The sequence below is a fragment of the Melospiza georgiana genome, chromosome 21 (genome assembly GCF_028018845.1).
Source record: "Melospiza georgiana isolate bMelGeo1 chromosome 21, bMelGeo1.pri, whole genome shotgun sequence".
Lineage (NCBI taxonomy): Eukaryota > Metazoa > Chordata > Aves > Passeriformes > Passerellidae > Melospiza > Melospiza georgiana.
In genome coordinates, this window is record NC_080450.1 from 1203646 (window position 1) to 1225848 (window position 22203).

Here is a 22203-nt window from a genome sequence, read left to right on the forward strand (position 1 = left end):
GTGGGGCGCCCCTGGGGCGGCACGCACAGCCCCATTTAAGCCCGCCCGCAGCCCCTCACATGATGGGAGTGTGACGGGTCTGGGCACGAGGTAGCGGCGATGGCGCTGAGCAGAATCCGTCCGTTCCAGCCCCACGGGGAGGGCACCCGACTGCTGCCCCAGGTAACCCTGGCACCCCTTACCCGAGCACCCCACGTGCCCCCAGCCCTGGGTAGCAGCGTGCTGCATCCCTGGGGGTCTGCATAGGGATGGATCCGGGAGTGCCTTAGGTCAGAGTGTTTGGGGTGCTCCCCTGCCGCCCCCCGTGATGAGCAGGGGTGGCTTTGGGGCTAAGCAGGGCAGTGCGGGGTGGCTCCAGGAGCCTGTGACAGTGTCTGGCTTTGGGATGTGCTCACATTTCTGGGGGGCTGTGAGTGGCTCCTCTGTCCGTGCAGGCATCCAGGCTGGTGGAGCTGCCCTACTCCTCCTTTGATGACAATGATAACACAGCCGAGCAGGACCCCGCGGTGTGGTACCCCGACCCCCCCAAACCCAGTCCCTTCAGCCGCTGCGTGCGCTACCTGGCCTTCCTCTGGAACCTCCTCTTCCTCCTACTGGGGCTGCTGACCCTTGCCGTGGGGGTCTGGGGGCTGCTGACCAAGAGCTCCCTGCTCGGGGGGGATCGTGGGGCGCCCCTGGGCTCGGACCCCATGCTGCTGTTCGTGCTGGCGGGGCTGGGGGCCAGCGCCGTGTCCCTGGCCGGCTGCCTGGGCGCCCTGCGAGCCAGCCCCTGCCTGCTGCGCTTCTTCCTGGGCGCCCTGCTGGTTTTCGGGGGGCTGGAGCTGCTGGGGGGGCTCCTGCTGCTGCTGCTGCGGCGGCGGCTGCGGGACGCGCTGCGGGACCTGCTGCTGCTCTGCCTGCTGCGCTACCAGGAGGATCCCGACCTGCAGTTCCTGGTGGATGAGGTGCAGCGGAGCCTGCAGTGCTGCGGCCTCGAGTCCTACCGCGACTGGGAGAGCAACCTGTGAGTCGGGGTTTGGGGGAGAGTGGGGGAGTCCATGCCCACCATGGGGCTGAAAACCCTGTTTGGTGTGGCACCCCATGGGAATCTCCTTTGTGGGAGCCCATCCTCACCACAGCACTGAAAGCCCTGTTTGGTGTGGCACCCCATGCCTACCCTGGGGCTGAAAACCCTACTTAGTGTAGGACCCCATCCCCACCCTGGGGATGAGAATCTCCTGTGAATCTCCTTTGTGGGACCCCATCCTCACCCCAGGGCTGAAAACCCCCCAATTCCTTGTGGGGTCTATGCTGAGGACTCATGTTTAGGGTGGTGGGATTCCCAGAAGAGCCCAGAAAAGAGAGGGCAGAGCTGGAACCCACACTTAGTGTCCAGTTCCATGGCTGGGGGATGTGGGACACCCCATCCCCTGAACCTGTGTGACCCGAATCTCTGTGTCCACCCCACAGGTACTTCAACTGCAGCTCCCCGGGCGTGCAGGCCTGCGGTGTGCCAGCCTCCTGCTGCCGGGAGCCCCTGCAGGGCGGCTCCGTGCCCAATGCCCAGTGCGGGTTTGGGGCGCTGGCGCTGGGCCCCATGGCGGCCGCGGCCCTGCTGCACACCGAGGGCTGTGGGGCCGCCGTGGCCGCGGGGCTGCGGGGCCAGGCCGGGGCCATCGCTGCTGGGGCCGTCACCCTGCTGCTGCTGGAGGCTGTGGGAGCGCTCATGGCTCTGAGGGTGCTCAGGGATATCACGGCCTGGAGGGTGTGGCAGTGAGGATTGTCTGGTTTGGGCCTAAATAAACCTTGTAAAAAATTGCTGAACCTGTCTGTGTCCTGCCCATCCCACCCCAGGCCCTGGGGCCCTGCTGCTGGTGGAGGCCATGGGAGTGCTCATGGCCTTGGGGATATCATGTTCGGGAGGGTGTGGCAGTGAGGGCACTGTGGGGATTGCCTGATTTGGGCCTAAATAAACATTGTCAGAATCCTGAACCCATCTGCGACCTGTGTGTGCTGCCATTGGTGCTGCTGCTGATGGAGGGTGTGCAGCTTTGGAGATGTCTGGGGTGCTGGTCCAGCCCCAAATAAACCTTGTCAGAATCCTGACCCCATCTGTGTTCTGCCCATCCCACCCCAGGCCCTGGGGAGCTGCTCTCCCTCCTCCCCAGCCCACAACACTGACTCCTGTACTCGTTAGCGTTTAATGAGCGTTTTTCCAAGCTGAGCCCCCCGTCCCCAGCATGGGTAGGGGGGCTTTGATCTACACAGCACTACAGGGCTGGTGAGCCTGCCCAAATCCTAAATGATTCCGTACTGAGCCAGCTCGTGCAGCTCCAGGTGGCTGAAGGCTTCCCAGGGACAGATGACAGTGATGTCTGAGGAGAGAGAGGACAGAGTTTGTGGCAGTGTGACCCCCCAGGCCCTGCCCTCCCCACCAAAGGGGTGGCATTACCATACCTGTTCCCAACCCCTCCATGCCGGGGATGTCGTCACCAAACCTGCAAGGAAAGAGGAATTGTCTGGCCTGACCCCATACAGGGCCCCTCCCATCCCAGAGCTGCTCCCTACTCACCCCTGCACCCCCTTTTTGGGGGGTTTGCTCTTGAACTGCCTCGTCTGCCTCTGCTTGAACTTGGGGGGTCCCTTGCGGGGGGTGGCGGGACCCCCGCTCACCCTGGTGGCTGATTTGACCTCCAGCTTGGGGGGCTCCAGGCTCATGGCTGGTAGCCCCGGGGCTCACAGCGTTCCCCTGAGCTCACGGGTGTTCCCTGGAACCCACGGTGTTCTCTGGGCCTTGCAGAGTTCCCCTGGGCTCACGGCGTTCCCTGGAACACACGGTGTTCCCCAGAACTCACGGAGTTCCCCGGGGCTGACGGTGCTCCCTGGAGCTCACAGGGTTCCTGGGAGCTCACGGTGCTCCCTGGGACTCACAGTATTCCTCACGGTGCTCCCCGGGGCCGACGGTGCTCCCTGGAACTCACAGTGTTCCCCAGGGCTGATGGTGCTCCCTGGAGCTCACGGTGTTCCCTGGAAGTCACGATGTTCCCTGGAGCTCACAATGTTCTCCACAGCCCACGGTGCTCCCTGGAGCTGATGGTGCTCCCCGGCTCTCACGGTGCTCCCTGGGGGCTCCCAGTGCCCCCCAGAGCTCACGGTGCTCCCCACAGCTCAGCACAGGACGGCTCCTCGCACCCGCTGGAGGGAAACGGGGCCACCAGCTTCTCCTCCCACCCAGCCCCTGCCGGGCTCTGCAGAGCCCCCTCCCCACAAGGCTGGGGGAGCCCAGCTCAGCGTGAACCCCAAAGGCAGGGAAGGGCACCCCCAGGGCCACCAGGGCTGCTGCTGCTCCTCCCTGCCCTGTCCCCACCCCAGTGACACCTGGGCACCCCTCGGGGCACTGCCAGGACCCTCCGTGGCTCGCCCAGGTTGGTGTGGGGTACCCCAGGCTGGGAAGGGGGAACAGGGGATGGCCCACGGCACCAGGAGTGGGAATTTGGGGGCACAAGCCCCGTCTGGGATCGGTGTGGGGGGTTTGGCCCTGCTGCAGAGCTGGACACGGCTCTGGGAACGAGGACCCCAGCCCGGGGGATGTTCCTGGATGCTCCTGGAGAGCAAAGACCCCCCTGTCCCCTCCCCTGACTCACAGAGTGCCGCGGTCCCGGCTCCAGAGCTGCTCCCTCCGCCCAGCCCGGCTCCCTCCGGCCTGGAGATGCTCTGGGGGGCTTTTCGGGGAGGGAGATTTATCCTGCCCGGGGGTAATAGGATTATTTACCTCCCTGCTTTCCCCAGGGGTAATCCTGGGGTGTCCTTCCCCTGCTCTGGGGGGAGGAGGGGTGAGGATTAGCTCTGCCCGTGCCCGTGGGCAGTGGATCCCACGTGGGGGGATATCCCATTCCCAGAGACCCACCAGTGTCCCCTGATCCCACAGGGAGTGATGGGACCCCCATTCCAGCCTCCAGCCCAGCCTGGTGGGTCCAGCAGCCCCTGCTCATGGCTGGTGTTGCTCCAAAGCTTCCCTAATCCAGCACTAAAGCAATTAAAAACAGACTAATCTCGGCACACTTTAATTGAACTTCAGCCCCCGCCACTAATTGCAATTAGTTGGGCTCCAACAAATAGGATTAAAGAAATCCAGGAGTGTTTTCCATGGAGAAGCACCTACTTCCCTGGCAGAGAGCAGAGCCTGGCTGTTAATTGGGGTTCATTAGTGAGTGACACTCAGGGCTGGGTGGCTTCTTGGGGACCTTGTCCTGGGGTGACATGGGGGGGTCTGGGTGGGTGTCAATGGCTGTGAGAGCCCCAGGATTGAGGAGGGGGTTTGGGACAAGTTTCTGGCGATTGAAGATGGAGGCAGAACAGGCACCTTGCAGAGCAGCCCAGCAGGATGTGACAGCAGGGACAGGGACAGTGTCCTTGACAGGAGGCTGCAGCTCCCCACGTGCTCAGTGCCACACGCTGCCCCCACGGAGAGGCCACTAAGAGGCTTTGTGGTGTCACTGGGGAGGGTCTGGCACGGCCCCCCCGGCCCTCCCCATCACCAGGGCATGGCCAAGGTGCTGAAAATCCCCCCAAGGTGCTTAAATTCCAGCTGGGATCACAGGAGGAGGAGGAGGAGGGCTGCCCTTGGCAGGGATTTGCCACGCTGGGGAGGGCACAGCATCCAGCTCCCGGGAAATCCGGGGCTCAGGACAGCCCTGAGTCACCACCTGTCCCCAAGGACAGCCCCCTGTGAGGCAGGAGGTGACCCAACCTCGCGTGACACCCCTGGGATGGCACACTCAGCACACAGCAATCACTCCAAACCACCCAGGCACGGATCCTGTCCCCCCAGGGGTGTCCCCCCTCAGTCTGGGGAGGCTCATTCCTTCCTGGCACGCAGCCTGATCTCCATCCTGAGGATCATTTTGATGTTCTCGTCCTCCACGTGCTGCTCCACAGCCTCCAGGGCCTGGGCTCCGCCGTCGCGGTGCAGCTCCAGCAGCTGCTCCACGTAGCCCACCCAGACACAGTTGGGGCAGCCGGTGCCGCAGCAGTGGGTGGGCGGGGGGGGCACCGGGGGGGCTGCACGAGGGTCCCCACTGGCGCCATCAGGGGTGGCTGTCCTGCTGTCCCTTCCCGGGGTGCCCGGGGTGCCCCCAGGCTCTGCTGTGCTGTCCGAACTGCAGGAGGTGGCAGGCTGGGGGCCTGGGGTGCCCCTGGGGCTCTTTGGGGGCTGCAGGGAACAGAGACTCCCGTGATGGGGCCGGTCTGGGGGGGACACGGGGGGACTGCTGCACCCCCAGCTCAGCCACAGGAACGCTCTGCTCCCAGTGTACCCCCATTGTCAGCACCTCCATATATCCCTCCAAAACCCCCAATTCCTGCTCCAAAACCCATTCCCTGCTCCTAGTGTACCCCCACTACCACCACTGACACATCCCACTCCCAACACCCCAAATTCTGGACCCCCACCCCATTCCCTGCACCCCCCTCAGCCCCATGCCCATCCCCTCCTTGTTGCCCCCATTCCTCTCAATCCCCAAGCCCCCCTTGTCCCCTCATCTCCCTTCATCCCCCAAGCCCCCCTTGTCCCCCCCATCCCCAGCACCCCCCATGACACCCCAGTACCACCTCCGTCCTCGCTCACATCTCACACCCAGCACCTCCTGGCCCCTCCCGAGGCCTCCCCCGTGTCTCCCCATGCCCAGCCCCCCGCTGTCCCCCGCTGTCCCCCGTTTTCCCTCCGTTATCCCCTCCTGTCCCCGCTCACCCCCCAGCGCGCCCCCGCCAGGCCCCGCAGCAGCATCCGGCCTCAGCCCCTGGCCCCGCCCCCGCCCCGAGTGACAGCTCTCGCAGCAAATAGCAGCCCGGTGCGCTCAGAGGGGCGGGAGCGGCCGGGAAATATGACCAATAAGCAGCAGGGGGCGGGGCCAGAGAGCCGGAAGTGGCGGCGGAACGGGCACATGAGGAGCGGCGGAACCATGGCCCGGGGACCGGGACCGGGACGGGGACAGAAACCGGGCCGGGGACCGCGACAGAAACTGGGATCGGGACCGAAACAGGGACAGAGACCGGGACCGGGACCGAAACAGGGCCGGAGACCAGGACCTGGAGCAGGAAAGGGACAGAAAGCGGGACCGGGACCAGGACAGGGACGGAATGCGGGACCGGGACAGAAAGCGGGACCGAGATCGGAGCATGGACCGGCCGTGCCGCTGCGCAGCAGGTCAGTGCCCGCGGGATCCAGTCGGGATCGCTCCCGGTTTGGGAGCTGCACCCATGCGGGGTCTCGGGTGGGTCTGGCGGGGGTCCCGTTCTCGGTGTCTGCGCCCTGATCTCTGCCCGGGTCCCGGTGTCTGCCCGTGCCCGGATCCCGATGTCCAGCCATGCCTGAGTGTCAGTTTCCCACCGTGCTCAAATCCCAGCATCCTTCCCTACATGGATCCCAGTGTGCCGGTGCTTGGATCCTGGTGTCCCGGTGTCCCGGTGTCCGGGTCCCGGTGTCCCGGTGTCCGGGTCCCGGTGTGCCGCTGCCTGGGTCCCGGTGCTTCCCTGGCGCCCTCTCCCTGTGCTCATTTTCCCAGGAAGGAGAAGAAGGACAACATGAAGCCCAAGCACCCCGACGAGCAGGAGATCCCGTTCCGCCTGCGGGAGCTGATGCGCGGCCGCGAGGCCCTGAAGCGCCCGGAGCCCGGGAAGAAGCAGGTGGCAGGTGGGACACGCAGATGGCCCCAGCAGGTGGCCCCGGGGCTGGCCCAGGAGCTCACAGCACGCCTGCATCCTGCCGTGGGACATCCCCCTCCCTCTGGTGACGTCCCACCCGCGCTGTGCCGGCCGGAGGGACCCCGTGGTGTCACCGCTGCAGAAATGTCACCCGTCTCTCCTAGAGAAGAAGCAGCAGCAGCAGCAGTGCCAGGGCCCCAAGGCCCCGGGGGACATCCCCGTGCCCAGGTTCAGGAGGGGCAGGGGGGAGTCGGAGCGCTCCTACATGTGCCGCATGCAGCACGAGGTGCAGCACATGCTCTTCCTCGCCGAGAACCAGATCCAGAGGGAGCCTGAGAAGGAGGGCACGGCTCCAGAGAAGTCCAGAAGGAAAAAAGAGTGAGAGCAGGGCCCTGGGGGCTGGATGGGGCCAGCCCATGCCTGTGGCATGTCCCGTTGCCCAGGTCTGGGAGTGCAGGTGGGGAGCAGTGGGTGCCCTTTCCATGGGGATGGATCTCTGGGATCAGAGCCACGAGTCTGCTTTACCCTGCTGGGGGAAAAGCTGTGGGATTTGGGGGCTCCTGTGGGGTGGGGACTCACTGCTCGCTCCCTGTCCATGCACCCCTGAGCCCCAGCTGTAATGTGGCTCTTCAGGTTTCAGAAAAGGAAACTAGAAAAAGCTCGGAAGAAAAGGGAGGAGAAGAAGGAGGCCATGCTGGAGAAGAGCCTGATGCGAGGTGAGAATGAGTGGGGGTGCTGAGGTGACCCCAGCCCTGTGGGCAGCACCCTGAGGGTCCCCCACTGACCCCCATTCCCTTGCAGACACGGTGCCCTTCGGAGAGGTGGTGACACAGCCCCCCACCATCACCTCCCGGCCCAGGGGACGGGGTCCTGCCGAGCAGGTGAGCTCTGGGGACAGTGCCACCCGCCCTTGGGTACCTGGGAGGGCCGTGGTGGCCTCAGCGAGCCGGTGATGGCTCCTTGGAGCTCAGACCCGCTGTCTCACCCTTCACCCTGAGCTGTGCCACCTGTCCCTGCAGGCTGGACGGAAGCAGCTGCTCCTGACGCCCCGCCTGGGTCACAGCCAGGCGTCCCCGGCGTCCCCGGTGTCCCCGGTGGTGTCGATGGCTCGCCGGCGCATCCTGGAGGAGGAGCGGGCCCGCGTCATCCGCGCCTACCGCGACATCCAGAGGCGCAAACAGCTGGAGAGGGAGAGGGAGCGGGAGCACCCCCGGGCCGGGCCGGGCTGAGCCCCTGGCACCGCAGGGGGACATTGTCCGGGTGTCCTGTGTCACTGCTGAGCCCCACAGCCCCACCCTGCACTGCTCTGGGTCCCTGCTGGGCCAGGGACTTGCTTGGAGTAAAAGGAGCCCCTGGTGTGAGCGTGTCTGTGCTCCCTGTTCCTCAGGGGTTCCTGGGATTCCTCAGGGGTACCTGGGGGGTTCGTGGGGGGTTCCTGAGGGGTTTCTGGGGTTCCTGAAGGGTTTCTGGGGAGTTCCTGAGGGGTTTCTGGGGGGTTCCTGAGGGGTTCCTGGGGAGTTCCTGAGGGGTTTCTGGGGTTCCTGAAGGGTTTCTCGGGTTCCTGCGGGGTTCCTGAGGGACACTGCTCTGCTGGCAAATGACAGTGCCAGGCATGTCGCTGTCACCACGGGCTGGCCCTGGCAGGGCTCTGGTGGGGCAGGAGCCTCGTTCCTCAGCCGTGAGGAGACCCCAGTTCCTGGCTCAGTGCTGGGGACGTGGAGCATGCCACAGGACTGCCATGCATGCCGTCACTCGCCTTTATTGTCACTATTGGTGACCCTGTTTGAGCCCCAGCCACACACAGCCCTGCCCTTGGCGTCCCTGCCCGTGTGGTCACGGTGAGCCCGGTGCCAGGTGTGCTGCCACGTCCCCGGTGCCACCTGCCGCGGCCCCGCCAGCCCCCGCGGGCAGCCCCCGGCTCCGGGCAGGCTCCGGGCGGGCTCCGGGGCCGCTCCCGGCGCGGCGCAGCCTCACCTGGCCGGACAAAGGCTGCGCTGTTCGCGGCCCCGGCGGCACAAAGCGCTCCCTGTTGGAGCCGCGCTGCGGCCGGCGCTGGCGGGGCCGGTGGGATCCGCGCTTCCGGAGGGGCTGGGCACGGCTGGGCACGGCCGCGGGGCTGCTCCGCTGTCCCCTGCCGCCCCCGGGCACAGGCCCTGCACGCTGTTTGTCCTGTGGCTTTGCTGTCCCCGCGAAGGTGGCGGTGCCCTTGGGGGTGACTGCGCTGTGCCGTGCGGTGCCCGCGGGCAGCGTGTGTGCTGGGGTGACGGTGGCCCTGGTGACAGCGAGTGCCTGGTGCTGCTGGGCAATGTCCCCGCTGCCGCTCGGCGCCAGGTAAACACAGGTGCCAGGTAAACACGGCTGACGCAGCGCAGCGCGGGGGGCACGGCCGCATCCCGTGCCAACACCGTGTCCCCGCAGCCGGCAGCGCGGGTTGGTGCCAGCTAAAGGCGAGTGCCACCCTCCCGCTGCGTGCCCCCTGTGCGGACACCGTGCAGGGCACCCGTGCCCACCGGCGGCCCCGGCGCCGCCATCCCGGCTCCGGCTCAAGGAGAGCCGGGCACCCGCTGCCCCCACCGGGCCGTTCCAGCCCTGAATAATTCATGGCACTGCTGCCCGCAGGCTTCCTGCCCGGAGGAGCAGGAATGGCTCTGGAGGGGAAGGCGATCCGAGCGGGAAACCACCGCGACCTTGGCATGTCCTCCGTGCCGTGCCACCTCCTGCCCGGCAGCCCATCTGCCCACGGCATCCCGGCCCCGCCTGGGCCATGGGGGTGCCCAGGGCCCTGTCCGGAGCCACCCTGTGCTCCCTGGCCCTCCCCTGAATGGGGGCACCTGGGATGGGGAACACCCGGGACCCCCAGCCAGCATCCTGTGACAGCATCATAGGAAAAACCACCTTTATTGGGGCGACCTGAAAACGTGAAAAGGAAACTTGGCAGAGAAAGCCGCAGGGAGGGCGAGGGGCCCAACTCCCTCCCCGCTCCCTGCAGGGGGGGAAAGGCACCGAGAAGGCGGCCGGAGCTGGGGGGGGGATGGTCCCCAGCCCCAGCAAGGCACTGATCCCCCTCCCCAGCAACAGGGAAACAGAGGCACAGAGCGGGCACAGCTTGGTGTCCCCTTGTGCCCTGCGGTGGGACGGGGCCAGCTCAGCTCGGGGTCAGTGCAGGGCCAGGGTGCTGGGGGTGCCCTGAGCAGGGTCCCACGGGCTCCCCAGCTTTGGAGGGTCCATGGCCTGGGGGTGGCAGAGGGGTCTGTGCATCACGAAGGTGACAACGGGCGGTGTCCTCACGGGAGCCAGTCCTTGAGGCAGGGATCGGGGGTCCATGGCCAGGTGGGATGGACGGGCAGGTGGGAGCGCTGGCTCTGGGGCCGTGTCCAGGCGACCCACGGGCAGGAATCGGCTCTGGCTGCCAGCCGGGGTGGCATTCACACCTCACGGGGTGGCATTCACATCTCACAGGGTGGCATTCACACGTCAGTCAGGGTGGGATGGGGCTGGGCAAGCCCTCGGTTGTGCCAGCGCTGCGGGAGCTGCGTCACGGGGGCTTCACCAGCGGTTCCTGCTGTATGGGGACTGCACCTGTGGGCACAGCGGGGTGGCACCAGGACAGGGTGGCACCAGGACCACGGCTGTGTACCCTGACCCACCGGGGGGGGCTCTGGGTGCCGGGCAGCCCTGTCACCATGGCAGGGCCGGACTTTGCCCCTGCTGCAGCCACCGCTCACCCACCTGGCAGCCGCGGGCGTCCCTCGGGATGCTGCAGTGCCGCGCCTGCGCCGCGAACGCGTCCTCGGCCCGGAGCGTGGAGCTGGCACTGCCGGGCACCGGGCTGGTGGAGGCACGGGGCAGGATCACATCGTAGGGACCTTCACTCTGAGGGACAGGCACGGGGGTGGAAGGTCACAGCACCGGGAACGCCCCAACCCCATGGGAAGGCTTGGAAGGTCCCCACCCCGTTAGAGCAGCCATTGGGACACAGGGGCGACAGGAACACCCACACCCTGTCCCCCATTCCTGTCATTCCTGGCAGGATGTGGCCACCCCTGGTGTCACACTCACCATCCCCTTGTGCATCAGAGCCATCTCGGTGGGCTGGTAGACACTGGTCAGCAGCTGCCCGTTGTAGCCACTGTATGGGGACACCGGCTTCTTGGCTGCTGAGACACGGGGACAGTCACCACGGAGCCAGTGCCACCCCACTGGGGCTCCCCGTACCTCGTTAGCAGGTTTAACGAGCTGACTCAGCAGCTGCCTGCCTTTCCTGCGGGACACTCCTGTCCCCAGGGATGGCATCGCTGCCGCCTGCCCATGGCTTGTTATTGCAGGGTCTCTCGGGTGCAGGTGCTGCCCAGGGGACCCTCCCTCCCCCGTGGGGAGCAGACACCTGGCACACCCGCCCACGGTGCCCACTGGGACTGTCACCACCCTGTGTTATTGCAGGGCCTCGTGGGCCCGGGGCGGAGGGGCAGGAGCCGCGGGCACCCCATGCCGGGGAGGGAGGGAGGGAGGGAGGGAAGGAAGGAGCTCCCTGTGGCTGCTGGGCTCAGCCCAAACTGGTACACCCAGCCCGGCCAGTTCTGGGGAGCCACAACAGCAGCAGGCGCCAGCACCGGGCAGGTCACTGCCAGACGTCTCGTCACCCACCCTCCACTGCCATCCCCGGTGGGGACATCCCCAGCGTCCCCAGCAGGATGGTGCCCACCCTGCCACGGGGTGAGAACGTCCCTGGCGCCTACCAAAGGACGGCTCATCCAAGGAGAAGGCCTTGTTCTCCACGAACATGCTCTGCGACTTGTGCTCCTTGAGGATGGTCTCGTAGCCCACCCCCCGCGTGGGGTAGCCGTCGTCCTCGAAGGGCTGCTCGGGGCTGCGCCGCGTCACGTGCGTCACCTCGGGGACGGCGTAGAGCAGCAGGAAGGCGGCGGCGTTGCACACCAGCGCGATGGCCAGCGTGGGGTCGTCCCAGCCGGGCGCGCGGCCGGCACGCCGGTTCCCGTACAGGTACATGACGGTCCACGCCAGCCAGATGGCCGCCGACAGCCCGGTGGTGGCCAGGATGAAGGCGCCGTGCTTGCGCCAGCGGCCGTAGCGGCCGCAGAGCGCGGGCCAGGCGGCGCCGAAGGCGGCCACCAGCAGGGCCATGACGTAGATGAGCGCCATGACGAAGTCGGCGCCCGCCAGCTGGCAGGGATCGGCGGGGCCGCCCTCGTGCCGCGCCACCGTGATGAGGAGCCACTCGGCGTTGATGATGACCTCGACCGAGGCCAGCGACAGCGCGGCCGCCAGCGTCACCCAGCCCCGCGGGGCTCGGTTGCGCCGCGCCAGGAAGTTGAGGGCCACGGCGTGGGCCAGCAGGCAGGAGAAGCAGATGGCGAAGAGGACGCCGAAGAGGAAGCGGCGCGAGGTGCAGGTGGAGAAATCCGGCCCCACGATGAAGTCGAAGGTCAGGCAGAAGAGGCCGAAGGTGCCCAGAAGGAAGAAGACCTGCGTGGCCACCAGGCTCTTCTTCTGGCGGTCCTGCACGAAGGGCAGGCTGGCCACCAGCACGATGGTGAGCACGAAGGTGGTCACCACGCCCAGGCTGGCCACCGCTTCCACGCCGATGCCCCAGCCCGCAGAGAGGTCACAGAGGTTGTAGTAGAGGGAGGAGAGGTCGTGGCCGCAGCCCGGGGGCGCCGTGGGCTGAGCGGTGGCCGTGGGGAGCAGGGCCAGCAGCACGGCCGTGGTGCCCATCCTGCTCCGTGGCATCCAGGGACCCTGTGGGACACAGCAGGGTCAGGGCACAGGGGATGGGGATCAGCTCCCAGCTCAGAGCATCCCTGCCTGTGGTCCCCACTGGGGATGATCCCATGGTGAGCAGTGGGGTCCTGGGGAGCTCTGCCCTGCTGGCACAGCTGACCTCAGCCAACATGGCCATGGAGCTCCAGATGGGACAGGCAGCCACATTGGCTCCTTGCCTGGAGTGGGTGACAGCTGAGGAGAGGCTCAGCCCCTCTGTGCCCCATATGATCCCTCCCAGCATGGGAATTCTCTGGGAATTCTCCCGATCCCTTCCTCCAGTGGCAGGAGCAGCACTGTGCCTGATGTCTTCCCGGGAACAACAAACGTGGGCCCAGCCCAGATGGCAGAGGGGATACTGGGGGACAGAGCTGTCCCCTTGCCTTGTCCCTGCGTGCCACCACGTTCCCCTTTCCACTTCTTCCGTCCCACTTCCCTCTGGCTTTGGGCACCGGCCCAGTGCAGGTCGCACGTCCAGCCTGCTGGCACGTAGGCAGCCGCAGCCTGGCACGGCACGGCACAGCATGGCACGGCACATCCGTCCCTGTCCCCACCGTTGTCACCCCGTTCCTGCCACCTCACGTTGGGCACGGGGAAGAGGAGGCAGCGAGGAAGCCGCAGCCTCACTGCTGGGGGAGGAACCCGGGAGGAGACCCCAGCAAGGACCTGCCGGGGCCGGGACCCCCGGAGCCCCGAGGGTCACTCCGAACCGGGCACTCCCCAGCCCCGAGAGGGACAGGGACCCCAGCACCGCGCTGGGACTGAGAACCCGTGCCCGCGGGTTCCAGCAGCTCCGCCGCCTCCGGTTCCCAGCGCGTTCCCCAGCCCGGTACCCCCGCATCCTCCCCCCGGTTCCCCCGCGCCCCCGGTGGCTGCACCCGCGTCCCGAGTTCTGCTCCTCCTGCAGCCCCGCCCGGTCCCTCGCATCGCCCGTGGCTTCCCCCGCTCCCCCGGCCCGGTGCCGCCGCCGCCGCCGCCGCGCTCCCGTCGCGCTTCCCCTGCCCCTCCGCCGGTCCCCCCAGCCCCGTCCTCCCGCACACCCACCCCGCACCGTCCCGGTGCTCCCGGCGCTTCCCGGCGCTCCCGCCGGGTCCTGGCCCCGAAACTCCGCCGGAGCCGCCCCCAGATCCGCGGCCGGAGGAGCTGCGGGGGCGGGCGGCTCTCGGTGCCGGTGCCGGTCCCTTCCCGTCGGCGTTGCCGGTGCCCCCCGGTCCCGCAGCGCTCGCCCCGCACCCTGCCCCGCTCACCGGCCGCGGCCCCCGGTGCCCGGCGCTCCGCTGCCCCCGTGCCGAGCCCCGCCAGCCCCGGTGCCGCCGCACCGTGCGCCTGCCCGGCCCGGCCCGGCCCCTCCCCGAGGTGCGGCTCAGCCCCGGAGCGCGACTGGGGCCGGCCAGGACCTGCCCCGCCGCACCGGGCGGGGACACCGCGGTGCCGCACCGGCGGGGCTCCGCACCGGGGCACGGACGGGGAAAGGACCCGCGGAACGGGGGCAGCCCACCTGGGCATGGGTGTGATGGGTCTGGGGGCTCAGCCATGGGTGTGATGGGTCTGGGGGGCTCAGTCATGGGTGTGATGGGTCTGGGGGCTCTGCCATGGGTGTGATGGGTCTGGGGGGCCCAGCCATGGGTGTGATGGGTCTGGGGGCTCAGTCATTGGTATGATGGGTCTGGGGGTCGCAGCCATGGGTGTGATGGGTCTGGGGGGCCCAGCCATCGGTGTGATGGGTCTGGGGGCTCAGCCATGGGTGTGATGGGTCTGGGGGTCGCAGCCTGGCCCCGCTGAGCGCTGCACAGCAGGAAGGACCCTCAGGGGACAAGGGACGCAGAGCGGGGTCTGTGTCACCCAGCCGGGATCGCCCAGCCCCGGTGGGCTCGGGGAGTGGCGCTCCACAGGCGGCCCCACCGTCCGTGCAAGGATTCTCCGGCCTGGAGGGGCCTCCCGGAGGAATGTCAGCTGATGGATAAAGCCGGAGCCCTTGGCAGGGCAGCAGGGCCCAGAAAAGCCCAGAAAACCCCAGAAAAAGCCCTTTCTGCAGAGGGTCAGGGACCTGGGCAGCCCCAGCCCGGGCACGGGCAGGGTTTGGTGGTCCCTGTGCCCACGGGGGTGGTCGCCACCCTGGAGTTGGGATGGGCATTTCACAATGACCCCATTCATCCCTGCGGATGGGGAAAAGCCCCGGGAGATTTGGGGCACCCCGGGGCCCCGCCAGCCCTGGGAGAGGTTTCCAGGCAGGAGCTGCTATTTCGGGAGGGTGAAGCAAGAGGGTGAAGGATGCAGAGGAAAGTTCACCGTGCCTCCGGCGGGGCCTGCCCCGATCCGGGCCGGGATGGAAACAATCCGGGCAGAAAGGGCAGCGGAGCCTCCGGCGGCAGGACCGGCTGCCACCGGAACCGGCGGCGGGACCGGCGCCCGCCGGAGCCCCCGGGGACAGCACGGCGTGTCCGGGCTTAGACCGCGGCACCGCCGCCCTCCCGCCCTCCTCCTGAGGCTCATTCGGCTCCGGGATGGTGTTCGGGATGGGATCGGGGCAGGGCAGGCGGGGGGGGCTCTGCAGCGGCCCTCGTGCCTCAGTTTCCCCAGGGGTTTGTTCCCCGGATCGGGCAGCGCTCGCCGTGCGGGGAAGGCTCGGCCCTGGCCAAGCGGAGCCGGGAGCGGAGGCCGCTCGTCCTGCCGCCCCCACCCCGCAGCCCGGCCTCTCCGCCGGCTGCTTCCTTCCGCCGGAGGCTTTCCCGCTGCTGACTCAGCGCAGACCCCCGTGACCCCCGCAGGGGCCACCGGCGGGCGCTCGTCCCGTCCCGTCCCGTCCCGTCCCGCCGAGGCTGCCCCGGCGCTCGCTGCCGTGTCCCCGTCCTTGGCGGGGGATTCCCTCAGCCCCTTACCATGGGAACCCCCCGTGCCCCCACGGGGGGCGATCGCAGCCCCCTCCCCACGGAGACCCTCGTGTTCCACCCCTTGTGGGCGTTTTCTGCCCCCCGTTCCCAGCGGGACCTGCCCGCGTTTCCACCCCACTGCCCGCTCCCGGCGGGTCCCACAGAAAATCCCCGCCAGGCTGCGGGGTCACTGCGGGTGATGCCCACCCTGTGCCACCCTCGGGTTCCTCTCAGGGTGTCCGGCCCCCAACTCCGGGCACGGGCAGAGGCCGATCCTGGCTGGGGTGGGTTTGGAGCAGCGATACCAGCGCTGGAACTGGGCAGAACTGGGCAGAACTGGTCCTTCCAGCACTGGGGCCACACCGGGGGGCTGCGCTGTCGCTCAGCACCGCACCTGGAGCCCGGCCAGGCTCTGTCCGAAAACATCAGCGCGCATTTTTTCCAGGCTTACCTTTCCTCGGGAGCCGCAGGGACGGGCGGCGGGCACGGCTGGCACGGCTGGCACGGCTGGCACGGCGGGCACGGTGGCACGGCAGGCTGAGCCCCGGCTCCCCTCGGCAAGGAGCCGCACCGGGGGTCGCCGCCGCCCTCCCGGAGCCTCCCGCCGCTCCGGCCGGGGCTCGGAGCCGTTCCCAGCGGAGCCCCTCGCTCCGGCGGACGCCGTCAGCACATTTCCACCTCCTTTGCCAAGTCAATACGCACCGGTTGGCACAGGGGGGCCGCCGGCGATCGGGGGGGCCCGTGGCAATCCCGGAGCTCCCGCCGAGGGTTCCCGAGGCTGCCGAGCCCCCCGGGCCGCGGCCCCTCAGCCCCTGCCCGGCTCGGGTTAATAACTAATCCCTTCCCGCTCCTGCTCTCCTCACGTGCCAGAATTAATGGAGCGAGAACCTCCCAGGTACCTCCCGCGCCACCGGCTCGGGTTTAACCCTGTCCCCCCGCAGGGATCCGGCCTGGGACGAGGTGACATCCCCGGAGGGGTCTGTCCAACCCGGAGAATGACCCGGGGGCAGGGTGGGTCCGTGGGGTGTCAGCCCCACACCCTGGGGACAAAGCTGCGTCCCATCCCACCCCACAGCGGGCACAGCCAGGCTCGGGGTGGGCAGAGGGTCTGGGGGGATTTGGGGCGGTCTCTGTGCCCTGCCAGGAGCCAGCTGAGGTCCCGATCCCCCCGGGCACCCCCTGGCTCTGTCCTGCCCCCGTCTCGGGAATGCGGGCGGAATGCTGGACGGTTTTGGGGGATTACGTTAAGGACCTTAGGGGGAATTAGGGTGGCGGCGGGGCTGGTTTGGGGAGCTGGGGGTGCCAGCTGCCTGCCCCGTCAGTGCCAGCTCCGCAGTGTCCCATCCCTGCCCTCTGCCGGCTGCTGGGGGCAGGCTGGCCCGGCACGGCCGCTCCTCCAGCGTCACGCCAGTTTGGCACTGGTGTCACTGGGAGGGCAGCCCTGGGTGTGCCCGATGCAGGGGGCATTGCCCGGGGGCCGCAGCCAGGGGGGTTAATGGGTGGGGGCCGGGAGCTGTGACCTTACCGTGTGTGCAGACCCCATCGCAGCGAGCAGACCCTGCGGGTGCTCCCCCAGCACTCCCGGGCACGGGGCAGGGGCACCGGGGTGGGCAGGACAGAGGGACCCCGTGCCAGAGATGCTGCAGCAGGATGCCTCCGTTCCAGCTGCCCTGGGGAGCCGGACCCAGGCAGAGCTTTGGTCTCAGCACGGCAGTTTGTGGAGTGGCACCCAGGGAGGGCACCATGTCCTTGTCAGGGTTCTCAGGTGCTCATTTGTGCCCTCCACCCCTCACCATGGGCAGCCCTGGGCTCCCCAGGACCCTCGGTGCCACTGGGCTGGGCATGTCCTGGATGAGATCCCTGGATGAGATCCCTGGATGAGCTGAGCTCCCTGGATGAACTGAGCTCCCTGGATGAGCTGAGCTCCCTGGATGAGTTCCACCGTTGTGCCAGGGGCTGAGCATGGGCAGGGCCGAGCTGCCCACCCTGGGCTGCTGCTGCCAGGCAGGCACCACGGCATCCCCAAATGAGTGTCTGGGCACAATCCCCTCCTCCTGCCACCCCCAGCAGCCATGGAGGGGGTGAGGGTCTCCCCGGTCCCGGTGCCATCCATGGGGCTGGGTGGGCATCGCCAGCCGGGCGCCGCCCTGGCTCAGAGCGTGGTGCTGCCCAGCAGTTTCAGCGGTTCCAGGCCCGGGGGTGGGAAGGGTGGGCAGCGGGCGCTGCCACGGCGAGGGGCTGCCCGCGGCTGCCCCCGCAGCACCTCGCCCACGGCGCGCCGGAAGGTGCGGCTGACGAAGCAGTAGAGGAAGAAGTTGAGGGAGGTGTTGAGCATGGCCACCATGTTGGCCACGTCCAAGGCCAGGTGCACGCGCCAGTCCCTCCTGACCGAGGCCACGTACAGGTGGCACATGGTGACGACGGCGCGGGGAGCCCAGAGCACGACGAAGGCGGCGGTGACGGCCAGCAGCAGCGCCGCGGCCTTGCCGCCCCCCGCGCGCCTCCGCCGCCGCAGCTTGCGCACGATGGCCGAGTTGGCGGCCAGGAAGATGCCGCAGGGCAGGAAATAGATGGCGACGCAGTGCAGCCACTTGAGCGCCGTGTCCAGCGCCGTGGGGGCGTTGGCGTCGCGCCACATGTCCAGCCACCAGTAGAAGGGGACGCCGGTGGCCAGCGCGGCGGCGAAGACGGCGGCGATGATGCGGCGGGTGCGGCGTGGGTAGGACACGGCGCGGTAGCGCAGAGGGTGGCACAGGGCCACGTAGCGGTCCACGGTCAGCAGCACCGTGACCCAGGTGGACGCGTGGTTGGCCGTGAACTCCAGCACGGTGACGGTGTGGATGAAGGCGCCGGGCACCGCCCGCGCCAGGATGGCCGTCTGCAGGATGAAGCCCACGAAGATGATGAAGACCTGGGTGAGGATGTCGGAGGTGGTCAGGGCCAGCAGGTACCAGTAGGACGATTTCTTGGTCCTGGTGGCCAGGCGGGACAGGGCCACGGCGGTCAGGATGTTCGCTGCGGGGAGGGGAGCGTTGGTTGAGGTGAGATCCGGGGGTTCACAGCCCCCCCTGCAGCACCCGGACCCCAGGGCTGCCCAGGCTGCAGCTGAGGGGAGCTATAAATATCCCAGTGCCGTGGGGATTTGCTGGGCTGATTAATCTCTTCCGTGTGCCAGCCCAAGCGACGCAAATGCCATCTGTCCCCGTGGCGTGGCACCTGCCCTGGGCCGGGCAGCACAGCCGGGCACCGGGGCCAGGTCTGAGCCTGGGGGGGAGCAGGTAAAGCCCCTCCATCCCGAGGGTTTTTCATTCCAGCCCCCCAGCCCCCTCAGCCCCCTCACCTGGCAGCCCCAGCCCCAGCAGGACGCTGTAGTACACGATGGGCACGATGCCAACCAGGCAGGGTGAGCGCTCCAGCTCCGGCTCTGGCAGTGCCCACGACACTGCCGTGCTGTTGGGCACTGGCACCGTCATCTTCCACCACAAACCGGCTGTGAGGAGACACAGGAGCACCAGGGGCATCAGATCCTGATGGCACCCGGGGGGAGGTCAGCTGTGACATGGGACAGGGGCCTGGGGACAGGGACCATCGCTGGGGTGTCCCTGCTGTGGCTGGATCCCAGATCCGGCAGACCTGGGGCTGCTGCACCCATGGGAGGCAGTGCATCCCAAGCCCCCTGTGCCATGTCCCAGAAGAGCCCCCGCTGCCAGAGCTGCTCCTTCTTTATCCCTCAGCCCCGTTTTTGTAGAAAACCGGATTAAAACATCATGTTCTGGGGCAGCTGCCAGCAGAGGGAGCCTCTGGCGCCCAGCCCGGGCTGGGCGCCACCCGACGGCTCCCAGTGGTGGCAGAGAGGACCCAGAGGTGCCGATGGGTGTTCTTAGTGGTGCCAAGTGTGGGGTGGCCATCTCCAGGCTGCCAGCTGGGTCCTTTTCCAGCTCCTCAGGCTGGGGCAGCGGAGCTGGAGGAGCCCTGCCCATGGCCCCGCCCGGATCCTGATCCGTATCCGCATCCTTATCTGTGCCCCATCCTTGCCCCGGTCCCTGCCCTATCTGTGCCCCATCTGTGCCCCATTTCTGTCCCGGTCCCTGCCCTATCTGTGCCCCATCCCTGCCCCATCTGTGCCCCATCCCTGCCCAGCTCCTTGCCCCATCTGTGCCCCATTCCTGTCCCTGTCCCGGTCCCTGCCCCATCTGTGCCCCATCCCTGCCCCGGTCCCTGCCCCATCCCTCCGCCCTCTCCCCACGCCCGGATCGTGCCCGCGCCGCCCTCGCCCATTCATAAACGACGGAGGCTCCACCCCCTCCTGAGCTCTGCGCTTCTATTGGCTCAGGGGAGCCCGGCTCCACCCAATCGGAGAGGGGATTCTCGGGAGGGGTGAGGCCAGAGCTGAGCGCTGCGTTCTGATTGGTCAGAATCCTCCCCGAATTTGCATCTCATAGGGACCGCCCCCCTCGGTCCGAGTGCGGGATGGTGGGGGGCGGTCCTGGGATGGGGATTGGGGGGTACGGGAAGTCCTGGGGGTCGGGGGATCGGAGGTTGGGCGTGCGGGGGGCCCGGGGGTTGTGGGGTGGTCTTTGGGAGCGGGGGTGTCTTGTGTGTGGGGTGCAAGGGGGGGTCCTGTGCTCAGGGAAGGGGTACGAGACACCACGCTCCTCCCAGTCCGACCCTGGCCCCAGGGGCACCCCAAATGCCCCTTGTCCCCCTCGATGGCTTCAGGGCCGGGGTTGGAGGGGCGGTCAGGTCTCTCTCCCGTTCCGGGACCCGCAGTGATGGATCTGCTCCCCCAGAAGTGCCCGAGGCGTGTGTGGGATCCCGGGGGTCCCACCTCCCCGACCCTGCAATTCCCGGAACCCCAGCAAGATCCCGAGCGCAGCCCGAGGGAGGAGAAGGGGGGGATGGGGGGAGCCCAGGGGTGCCAATTAACTGCAAATTAGCTCCGGTTCATCAGCAGGAGGTCCCGTCCGTCCACGTCCCCCGCGGAACTGAGGCATCGATCGGCTGCAGCTGCTGCTCGAGCGCCTTAACCCTTTCCCAGCCCGATCCCCTTTGTGCTGCTGGGGGGGTGAGGGGGTGGGATTTCTCTGGGCCCCCTTTGCTCCCCCTGCCCGGGTTCCCGCTCCCCAAACCTGCGGGGCAGGGACTGTCACCCCAGTGCCACCCGCCGGGCGTGCAGTGCCACCTTCCCTGGGCACCGTGTTTGCCGGGGACATACCGCGGTCCGTGTGTCCCGGTCAGTGTCCGTGTGTCCCTGCCGGTGTCCGTGTCCTGTGCGGGCTCCGTGTCCCTGCCCGTGTCCCGGTCCCCGCGGGCACCCGCAGCACGGCACAGCCTCCCGGGGCGCGGGGCGGAGGGAGCGCCGTGGGCAGAGCCGCGGGCTGGGCACGGGGACGTCACCGGCCCTCGGAGGCCGGGAAGGGTCACCGGGGCAGCTCCGGTGGCCGTGACAGAGCTCGTCCCCACCCCAGAGCGGCAGGGATGGCGCTCCGGGGGCAGCTGGGCCGCTGCCGCCTCTGGGGACGGGAGGAGCGGGTGTGCACGGCGTGTGACGCGAGTGCACACGGGCGTGAATCCGTGTGCGCTGCCTGCGTGTCCCTGCCGGGCTCTGCCCAAGTGCCCATTGCCCGTCACCGTGCCTCAGTTTCCCCAGCAGCACGGGGGGGGCCCCGCTGTCCCCTGCCGGTCCCTGGGTCCAGCTCCGTCCCTCCGGTGCCCCCCGGCCCGCGGGGCGATGCCCTGGCACTGCCGCCTGGCACAGGTCGCTATGGTGAGCCAACCCTCAGCCGCAATCTCCTCACCGCTCCCTCGCCTCGCCGCACACTGGCAGGTGTCACCCTGTCCCCTGGCGACCTCCAGCACCAGCCCCACGCTGCCCCGTGTCCCCCCACGGCCCCGAGCAGCCCAACACGGGGGTCCCGGGCTGTGGCCGCCGCCCGGGCTGGCACGGTGCCCCTGGAGCGCCGGGCACACGCTCCGCAGGCTGTTGTTTATCAGGCGCTGGTGAAATGAGGCGTCGGAGGAGGCGCTGAGCCGTGAACGGGCTGTGCCGCGGCGGGGCCCGGTCCCCGCGGCCCCACGGTGCCAGGACACCCCCCGGGCCGGGGGCTCTGCTGGCACCGCGGCTTTGGGGGTCCCCAGGGCTGAGCATCGCCCCCTGCCCGAGCCTGCAAGGGGCCTGGGAGCCGCAGCAGCGCGGCCTGGGGCTGCTCGGTGTCTTGTGCTGAGTGTCCGCGCCCGAGGGTCAGGGACAGATGGCGATGCCACCCCCTCGGCAGCTGCTGCAACATCTGCCCACGCCCAACATCTGGAAGCGTGTCTAAGCCCGTGTTCAGAGGGCCGTGCAGGGCACGGGGCCCCTCGGCAGTGGGTAAGGGGCTGCTGTGCCCTTGCGGGATGTGCTGCTCCTCTGTGGGATGTGTCCCTGCCTGGGGTCCTGCTCCTGTGTCCCCACGGGGCCACAGCCCCGGTGACATCGGCACCGTCGGCCGACACCCGCCGTCCCTTCCCTGCTCACCAGCACCGCCCCATCCTGCTGCTGTGCTCTGGGGCTTTGGGGGGCCCCAGCCCCGCGGTGAAGCCCCCCAGGAGGTGTCGGGGCGGGCGGGGGGCCAGGGAGGCCGCACAGGGCGCCCGGGCGGCCTCTTGGCTGCAAAGGCTGGGAAAAGGGCAGGCAGTTCCTGCCGGCAGCGCGGATGCCATGGTGATGGGCCGCTGCCGGCATGAATACCCATGAGCCGGGGGGAGCGGGAGGCCGCCGAGCTGTGCCCTGCATGCAAAGCCCCCGGCACAAAGCGCCGCGGCCGCGCGTGGGCTCCGTGCGGCGGTGCCGGCAGCCCCGGGTCCCGCACGGCGCCGTCCCCGCTGCGGAGCGCCC

The 22203-nt window shown here is 68.5% G+C and overlaps 6 protein-coding genes across 6 annotated transcripts; 2 read left to right on the forward strand and 4 right to left on the reverse strand.

Annotated features, from left to right (window-relative positions):
• Nucleotides 1-99: 99 nt before the first annotated feature.
• On the forward strand, nt 100-1850 carry TSPAN10 (tetraspanin 10). The gene is made up of 3 exons (XM_058039009.1): nt 100-162; nt 435-1003; nt 1450-1850. Exons 1-3 carry the CDS (start codon nt 100-102, stop codon nt 1754-1756), a joined length of 939 nt encoding a protein of 312 aa, XP_057894992.1. The 3' UTR covers nt 1757-1850.
• Nucleotides 1851-2261: 411 nt separating this feature from the next.
• On the reverse strand, nt 2262-8498 carry PDE6G (phosphodiesterase 6G). Its single transcript, XM_058038955.1, has 6 exons — nt 8484-8498; nt 3624-4601; nt 2911-3174; nt 2552-2804; nt 2437-2477; nt 2262-2354 (listed from the first exon to the last, which is right to left on the reverse strand). The coding sequence occupies exons 4-6, from the start codon at nt 2695-2697 to the stop codon at nt 2278-2280; spliced, it is 264 nt and encodes an 87-aa protein (XP_057894938.1). The 5' UTR covers nt 2698-2804; nt 2911-3174; nt 3624-4601; nt 8484-8498; the 3' UTR covers nt 2262-2277.
• OXLD1 (oxidoreductase like domain containing 1) lies at nt 4028-5764 on the reverse strand. The gene is made up of 2 exons (XM_058039084.1): nt 5729-5764; nt 4028-5191 (listed from the first exon to the last, which is right to left on the reverse strand). The coding sequence occupies exons 1-2, from the start codon at nt 5762-5764 to the stop codon at nt 4838-4840; spliced, it is 390 nt and encodes a 129-aa protein (XP_057895067.1). The 3' UTR covers nt 4028-4837.
• CCDC137 (coiled-coil domain containing 137) lies at nt 5913-8025 on the forward strand. The gene is made up of 6 exons (XM_058038953.1): nt 5913-6184; nt 6543-6670; nt 6846-7059; nt 7315-7397; nt 7483-7562; nt 7701-8025. The coding sequence occupies exons 1-6, from the start codon at nt 5922-5924 to the stop codon at nt 7908-7910; spliced, it is 978 nt and encodes a 325-aa protein (XP_057894936.1). The 5' UTR covers nt 5913-5921; the 3' UTR covers nt 7911-8025.
• Nucleotides 8499-9905: 1407 nt separating the features above from the next.
• GPRC5C (G protein-coupled receptor class C group 5 member C) lies at nt 9906-15831 on the reverse strand. Its single transcript, XM_058038952.1, has 5 exons — nt 15781-15831; nt 11418-12438; nt 10741-10835; nt 10411-10554; nt 9906-10260 (listed from the first exon to the last, which is right to left on the reverse strand). The coding sequence occupies exons 2-5, from the start codon at nt 12427-12429 to the stop codon at nt 10228-10230; spliced, it is 1284 nt and encodes a 427-aa protein (XP_057894935.1). The 5' UTR covers nt 12430-12438; nt 15781-15831; the 3' UTR covers nt 9906-10227.
• A 1650-nt stretch (nt 15832-17481) lies between these two features.
• GPR142 (G protein-coupled receptor 142) lies at nt 17482-18802 on the reverse strand. The gene is made up of 2 exons (XM_058038954.1): nt 18670-18802; nt 17482-18344 (listed from the first exon to the last, which is right to left on the reverse strand). The coding sequence occupies exons 1-2, from the start codon at nt 18800-18802 to the stop codon at nt 17482-17484; spliced, it is 996 nt and encodes a 331-aa protein (XP_057894937.1).
• Between the last annotated feature and the right edge of the window lie 3401 nt (nt 18803-22203).